The sequence below is a fragment of the Clytia hemisphaerica genome, unplaced genomic scaffold (assembly GCF_902728285.1).
Source record: "Clytia hemisphaerica strain Z4C2 unplaced genomic scaffold, Clytia hemisphaerica genome assembly, whole genome shotgun sequence".
In the NCBI taxonomy this organism is placed as follows: domain Eukaryota; kingdom Metazoa; phylum Cnidaria; class Hydrozoa; order Leptothecata; family Clytiidae; genus Clytia; species Clytia hemisphaerica.
This window is the reverse complement of record NW_027104372.1, coordinates 539,420-547,770: the sequence shown is the minus strand read 5'-3', so window position 1 is coordinate 547,770 and position 8,351 is coordinate 539,420. Positions and strand designations below refer to the sequence as shown.

General features: G+C 33.5%; 1 protein-coding gene across 1 annotated transcript; it reads left to right on the top strand.

Annotated features, from left to right (window-relative positions):
* Positions 1-3,046: 3,046 nt before the first annotated feature.
* Positions 3,047-8,136, top strand: LOC136818575 (MICOS complex subunit MIC60-like). The gene is made up of 9 exons (XM_067074903.1): positions 3,047-3,577; positions 3,733-3,770; positions 3,947-4,175; positions 4,699-4,825; positions 5,125-5,232; positions 5,453-6,342; positions 6,537-6,758; positions 7,139-7,292; positions 7,646-8,136. The coding sequence occupies exons 1-9, from the start codon at positions 3,500-3,502 to the stop codon at positions 8,095-8,097; spliced, it is 2,298 nt and encodes a 765-aa protein (XP_066931004.1). The 5' UTR covers positions 3,047-3,499; the 3' UTR covers positions 8,098-8,136.
* The last annotated feature ends 215 nt before the right edge of the window (positions 8,137-8,351 follow it).

Below are 8,351 nucleotides of genomic sequence, written 5' to 3'. Positions count from 1 at the left end.
GAAGAATGAAGATTGAAAATGAAGAAGAAAATCAACTTCTTCAACAATTGTGCTATAGTTATCATTTTCACACGAGTGATTTTTTTATCTTAGAACATCATTAATGTGAAATAATTAAAAAAAAAAATGTATTCCATCGAAAGATTAGTCCAAAGTTTATCAATGATTGACTTCAAAAATCATCAAAAAACAACAAAAAAGAGCCCTTTTTTAAGTCAGCCAGGGAAAATTTCTAAGCTCTATTTTTTGATAGAATAAATCTTTTTAAATCTTTTTTCGCATTCTAAGAGTTTCGCGTTCTAAGATTGAAGAGTTTCTGATACAAAAATGTGTAGATCGTAGCATTATTCTACAAGAAGTTGATTTTCTTCTTCTTCATTTTTCCATTTTTAAAATTTTTTTCTTTATTGATAATATTCCACTCCGGATTATCTTTTTAATGAGCATTGGGTTTTATTTCCGTTATATGGAGCAAATAAATTGTTCTCCCAAACAACTATAGGCTGTTATGTCTTCTAAACGACTATAACTCCAGCATCAAAACAATGACACATTAATCTGGCATATTTCCAAGGTTTTTCTGCTACCAGTTAAGGGTAGTAGAAACTCAATCTTAAGTTTAGTTTCCTCAAACTTCATGAAAATACGTTTTTTGATAGTAAGCTTTTTCGTTGTTTCAACATTTCAGTAGTCTTGTTATATTTTCTTAGGTAAAATGTCTTTGAGTATACTCTAGCACTTTATTCTACAATAAAGCAAAATTATCTTGGGGCTTTGTTCCTTATACCCCATCAGTTCTCTGCCCTGGACATCTAACTGATCCCAATCAAAAATAGTGTGACATTTTGAAAAATGCCCAAAAACAACTTTTTGTCATAGCTGATGAAGTCTTAATCGATAAGTCTTGAAATTTTACTATGTTGTGGGAAATACTAAGACATTATGAATAAAAATTTTTTTTTCGCTATTTGAGCTAAAAATGTGGCTTCAACTCAAAATTTGTATCTTTTTTAGAAATGTAAGCCACACAAATTAGATAAGAGATCTTAGAATGGGACTTTCTTAACTTGACAGAGGAAAGGTTGAATTTTTTAGAAAATGTTAAATGTACATACTTTCTAGCTGTTAAATGTAGTTTTTGGTGGCTTACTTTTCGATAATTTTTAATGTGACTTTGTAAGCCACAAAATGGTACTTACAACAAATTTTTTGTAATTTTTTACACCTACAGGTGTTATACTTTAATGATTGAGTGCCAAAAACTTAAAAAATGTGAGATTTCACCTATTCACCTATATATCCCTTGTGTAAGCCACATTTTTGCCCACTTAACAAACTGTAAGCCACAAATCAGTGCAGCTAATGAAAAATTTAGCCCTTTGCTGTCAATGCTGAAAAGAAAGTATATTTCTGACTGTTTCCATTATTGAGAACTCAGCCTTCAAAATCTTTTGGTAGGGTCAGCCACATGACCAGTAAGCCACATTTTTTGCCCACACTTCATTTGCTTGCAACTCCCCTTTAAGTAAGCCACAAAAATTCGCCCTTTATGCAATGGATAGCTAATGTCCTCAGCTTAACCACCAAAGCAATCCTAAGTGTAAGCCACATAATTTTCCCAAGTTAGTGGCTGACAGTAAAAATGTCACAAAACAGGGGTTTATTTTTGATTGGGATCAACTGCTTTTCATTGTGTTTATGGCACATTTGAAACTCAATCTTCACCTCACAAACGGTGGCAGCCTCAAATCCTGGAAGTTTGCCTGTTATTATAAATGTGAATCTTTTTTGATGCTCAAGTTTTTTATTATTCCTGATTATTCAACTGATATTCTGATTAGCAAAACTTATGCAAAAGGTCTTAGAAGAGACAGTTAGAAACCTTGTGACTTTTTTTTGCTTGCAACAGGTGGCAAAATAAAATCTGGCAAAATAAAGTCTGATTAAAGTAGAGATTTTCCTAGAATATATACAAAATGATGGCTACAAAGAAAGTGTACAATAATCAAAATCCAAAGTAATTTCATATCTTGAAAATGAAATGGTTTTCAACGGAACCCAAGATTTATTTTATAGCTAATGGTTTTACTGTATCATGCTTGCACCAACATGGTAAATATTTTGTCATTTCTATCCATAGATGTCATTATGAACAGGATAGGAAAGGGCTTAAACTAATTTCTTTTAGGGACGCTCCAATTTGTATAAATCTGTTCGATGAAGAGACTGAGAATTTTTTATTGATAGCTTTTACAATAAATAAATTTTGTGATTATATTGATTATATTCTATTTTATTGTATTATGATTGTTCCTTCCTATCTAGACCTTTAATGTTTTAAATAAAAAATTCAATGACCTGTTGTTGGAATGAAGGTGAGTGAAACAATTATCTGCCACACTCCCCTTTGTTATTTTGAAGTATAATTATGAGTATTCTTCTGTCAGAAAAATGTTTTTGTTTACATTGCCATTATTGAATGCCATCCTATCCTTTCCTATCCATTCAAAAAAGGCTAAGCTTATGGACCCCCATTTCAAAAGAAGCAAAAATTTTAACTTTATTTTTTAGGACTATGAGTTTTATTCCTTGGAGGACTTATAGCTTTTGTGAATTGGAATAGGATGGTTCCAAGGAAAAGCAGCAGTGCAAAATTCTAGAAAAAAACTTGATAAAACTTGTCTTATAACTTTAACAATATATGATAACATGTTTTTTAGGATTATAAACCTCTTTACAATCATTATCTGCCCAAAAGGTTAGTTTGCTTTACTTGACAAAGTTTTACGAAGAACCCTTCAAAAATGTAAGAAACAATAGATTGAAATAAGAGCTAAATTCATTGGCCAATTTTATGAGTAATAAATAAGGTACATTTAAAATAATTTCAACAAATTTTTTTCGTCCAAAAGCTTTTCATTATATACTTTACATGTTTTACAGGAGGCTTTATATATAAAGTACTTGATAATTGTATGGTTATTTTAAATTATTTTTACCTCAAGAAACTTTAAATTATATAATCTGATATTTCTTTGTTTTTTAGGGGTCCAAGCTTTGCTATTTACTATCTATATGGAACATTGGTGATTAATGGAACATTTGCTATTGGTACCTTTGCGTATGGATGTTATGATAAAGAATTCAGGAAACAACTGATCGATACTGTCCCTATAACCAAACCTGTTTTTGAATTTCTCACTGGACCTTTCAAAAATTAACATAAATATTTTCGTAGCTTTTAGATATATATTTTTAAAGGATTTTGTATATAGATTTTATACCTAGGCGATTATTTGAATTGAATACAACTCGATAATAGCTTTTCATTTGTTTATAACCCACCATTATAAGTATGGCACTATAAGGTACTTTTAGTGCTTGGATTCTTTAAATCTTACATTTCTTTATACATTTCAAAATAAATTGATAATCATGATACATTTTTTTACATTTTTAGAATAAAACTAAGAATTAAGAATTATCTTGTCTGTCAACCATGTATAGATGTGGTATTAGATCTTCGAGGTCACTTCAATCCAACAGCCATGCAAGATCCTTGCTCAGCAAAAACAAGGTTGGTCTGGTGATCTCTATCAGAATTTACTATCTGATGTGTTTTAAAAGATTTTTTTATGTATTTTCAAGCCTTTTGAATACACCCGGTAAACCTTCTACAGTATTTGATTTTGAAGGAAACCGTAAAACATTTTTTTTTTTAATTTTTTTTAGAATGGGCAGGTGCTATTGAAACATGCAAACTCAACAAAGTAATTTACTTTCTTTTTCTTTTTCTTTAAATCTTTTTTTATAAACTGATTCCCTTTTTAATTCCCCACATTTCAATGGATGCATGATTGAAATTGTATCAAGAAATTTTTCTATCTGGGTACCGAACTAAGAATTTGGTTATTTTAACTCAAGCAATCTTATTTATAATTTGTAGAACTTCAGGTGGAAGTTCTGGATTATACATTGGTGCAACAGTGACCACCATCAGTGGCCTTGTTGGAGGAACTGCAGCTTATGCTGGACAAAATGCTGAATTTCGTCGAAGTATTGAGGATGCGTTACCATTTTCAAAACCTCTCTTTGATATGATCCATGGTGATATTCCACAGAAAAAGACCTTAGTCCCTGTCGAAGTTGACCTTTCTATTCCCTTCGTACCAGAGGTAAGATCTTACCTTACAGTTGAATCTTTGTAGAACCGAGTGGGCCTCTTTCTTTCCGTTTTTACAAAAAAATAGAATAAGATTCTTGGCAAACAGATATGGAAACCTTTAAGATACTGTAGCGATCCTTGAATTCATCAGAAATGGCGCTACACTCGGCTTTCAGAGTTACTGACGTGATGTTGTTGTTCTGCTTTACCAATTAAGGGTGAGTTTCAATAATCTTCAGGAGCATAGATTCAGACATGATTCGTAGACATAGTTTACCCTTTCTGTAGCTGTCAGCCTACCTACCTCTTTAGGGACAACATAGCATTTCTTGATGCATTGCTCTGATTACTCTCATGATAATTGTCGGAGATTACTATGTATATGTAGTTATTTGCTATCTTTAGTGTTGTACTATTTGTTCGTGTCACCTAATCATAGATAAAGAATGTTTGTTTGTTGTTATTTGGAATAGTGCACATGAATAGACTAGGATTGTTTAATTTATAATGTTCACTCACTCTTATATCAAAAGGTATTGAAAGAAGAAAGCACTGTCCCTCCTATGCTTGCAGATGATTCGACAAACGAAACTTTCTCTAATGAAGTCATTTCAGTTGATACTGCTCCTGTTCTGAATGTAGAAAATGAATTTAAAGGAGGTATGAAGACTTTCTTCATTTGACAGTACAGAACAGGTTGTCTGGAAAAAAAAGATCTAGTCGAAACCAAATTCTGAGTAAAAAATTGTATTTTGAGTTCACTCTTTTCCTTTGATTTTTATAGACGTACATTTGGGTAACAGGGGAATAATAAAAAAGACTATTAATTACAACGTTAAAACTAACTTTTTTAATAAGCCCGTATGGAAGAGTACTTGCTCATAATTTTGCAAACTCTGGAAATTAGTATGATATCACACGCTAATATTATTATCTCTGTATGTTTTACGAATCATTAGAACAAGAAGTTGCTGCAACATCTTCAGAAGAATCTACGATGGAGGAGACAGAAGTTGCAGTTGTGACTGAAGAAACACTTGTCGTGGAAAGTAAAAGTACTATTGAAGGTGATTTATTTTCTTATTCGTGTGCATCTCTAATATATCCAAACTTTCAAACCAGAAAACAATGTAATCACGAAAAAGATAATAGATGGTCTGTCAAATATTTTTTGTGAAGAAACAAAATAGTTTTTTGCACAATTTGCACAACAATTTTACTGTGATTGAAATGTGTATTGTCAAAAGAATTTTCTAAACTACAACAGTTTTATTTTTTATTTTTAAGAAACTTTTGACATACCAAGTGATGCTGAAATCGAGGAAGTCAATGCAGCTCAAGTTGTTTCATCTGAACTACCCACAGCTCCAGAAGTTGTGGAAGCAAAGAAAATTGAGGAAGCACCTCTTACAGAAGAAGAAATTGCTAACCTCGCCAAACTTGTCGACAAAGAAGCACTAGAGGTTTTATTGTCTGCTTCTAAAGGAAGTGTTGAATTGTTGTCAGATAGAGTTGATCAACTCCATAAAAATGCAGCATCAGCATTACGTCAGTATTTGAATGCATTCGCAGCTGTTATGCCGGTAACGATGTCTGATGAAGGATATGAAGAAAAAGTTCAAGAGTTGGTCCAAATTGAACATACAGCACAATCGCTTGTTGATGTAGCCAAAGATAGTGAACTTGCTTTACTCCAGGAGATTGAAAGTCTGAAAACCTTGGTCGAAAAGGTTCGTGAAAATGATACAAGTCAGGTTGCTGACGATGCTGAGAAAGTGGCTTTGGAACGAAAAGACAGTTTATTGGTAGCTCTAAGTGCTATTGAAAGTGTTCAAAAGGACTTTGATTTTCTTTTAAAGTACCAAGAGTATGTCAAAGACGCTCCAACTGAACTACAAAAAGATTTGAAATCCTTCGCAAGTGATATGCTCACCTTGATACAGGATAAGGAAATGGTCATCTCAGAACTCCCTTATAACCAAGCCATTTTGATGTTAGCCTTGAAGCGTCAACAATTATACAGTGATGTTGGTGAACAGGCTAAAGGGCTTGCTGAAGAAGAAGTTGATCGTTTGTTGGACGAGCAAAAGGATGAGTTGGAGAAGCTAGCCTCCCAAGCAATGAAAGTCGAATTAAAAAGAGTCGAAGATGAGAAGAATGAAGAACGCGAAACAAAGGTTTGTCTGATATAACCCTGAGTGGTTTTTATCATCATCGAGAAAGATTATACATTTGTGTGCAGAGCATTTACTCTGAAACTTTAATAAGGGTAAAAAATCATCAACGAACTTTTGTAGTATAAACCAAGTAATTTTTTATACGCTGTTGAATTGACAAACTTTAAAAGGGAACATTTCCTCCCAACCAATAGGTCAAAGAACTTGAAGAAAATTACGAGCGTGAGATTCTATCTCAACTGAAGAGACAAGCGATGGCGCATAATGAACATTTAGCAGAGGAGTTAGCTGGTCAAGCAAAAACGTTAGATGAAAAGCATCAAACGGAACAGCAAGCAAAATTAGATGAACAGAAAGAAATTTATTACAGAGAACTCGAGAAGAAAGTCAAATCCATCAGTGCTATTCAAGCTAAGGTAAGATGGCATAAACCCTTCTTTATTAGAACTAATTTAGACGGTGGTCTTTCCGTCTAATTTCTGTTTAATTGAGAGACACCAGAAAGACGATGAAAAACAGGCGAATCCATTTTTTTTGCATGGAAAAGATTTAAAGATGACGTTGCATTGAGGCAATTTTTGAAAAACCCTACCATGTGACGGACTGTTTTGGTTTGAGTCTCGCTATACCAACTTTCTGCTACTAAGTAATTGAAAACAGGTGCGTAGGAGTAAAGAAGCCTGGAACTATTTCAGAACGATCGCATACCTTTTGCCGTTCTCAAAGCGCATAGGATTTACAGTGCATTGGCGGTTAAGATGGACTGATCGATGCAGCAACATGTTCTTTGTTTTAGATTTCAGATATCGTTGACGTAGAGAGCAGACAGAGGAATGCACAAGAATTATGGATTGCTTCGCAGGCGTTGAATGGAACTTTAGGTGTGACCACGCTGAATGGACGAACGCGAACCTTGATGCCCGAAATGATTGCCATTCTACAACTGGGTGGTAAGTCGTTGAAGCTTTTCTGTGCATCACGATATATCACAATTTTATCTTCTCTACACCAAAAGTGTGTGTTTATATTATGTTGAAAACATTTAGAATAAAAATAGTTGTGTAGTTTTTCGGAACTTGAAGTTTTATGCTGGCCTTAAGTCAAAATCATGATATATACTATAACTCACTAATTGAGAAATCTTGGTGAAAGTACTTGTTGAAGCCATGTTACTTACCTTTTAATTGAGTTTGCATACCAACGAAAGGATTGCTAGTCGTAAAGTTTTGGGGTTTTTAACATGAATATGTAAACCATAGTATCATTTTCATGGTTTCAATTCAATTACTTTTCTCTTTCACAGAGCGCGATACGACATTAGCTGAGATTGTCGATTCCTTTCCCGAACAAGCAACTTTATTTGGTGTTGTACCTGAGAAAGATCTCATTAATCGATTCAAGCACGTCAAGGATGCTTGCAAAAGAGTTGCAGCCGTACAAGATGGTGACTCCATCGTGAAGTATTTTATGTCATACGTCAAATCCATGTTTGTCATTTCAAGATGGTATCTTACTGATGTTGATCAAGCAGTAGATATGGATAAACTGACTAGCTATGAAGTTTTAGCCAAAGCTGAACATTACATTCGCGAAGGTGATCTGGAAACGGCTACAAAATTAATGAGCCAATTAAAAGGCGTTGCTCGTAAGCTGTCCAGTGATTGGTTGAACGAGGCTAGGTTGCTATTGGAAACCAAACAAACTGCTTTACTTTTACAAGCTTACGCTGCATCTTTGCAAGCTGGACTTGAATAATGACTTATAAGATAAAAGACAGAATGCACTCCTTTTGTAGATTTTTTGTTTCTGTTTTTTTTTCTGATATAGTGAAACCTTTCATTTTTTAGATATTGTATAGTATGAAATTTTAGGCCAATGAAATCCTTTAGTAGTCAGAAGAATGAGATTCAATATTTTCTTATACGCGGGCTTTTTACTTATTTCCACATCTATTTTCGTAAAAGGCTAAACTTAAGAACTCGGTATTCACGTTACAATCAGCCGCCCAA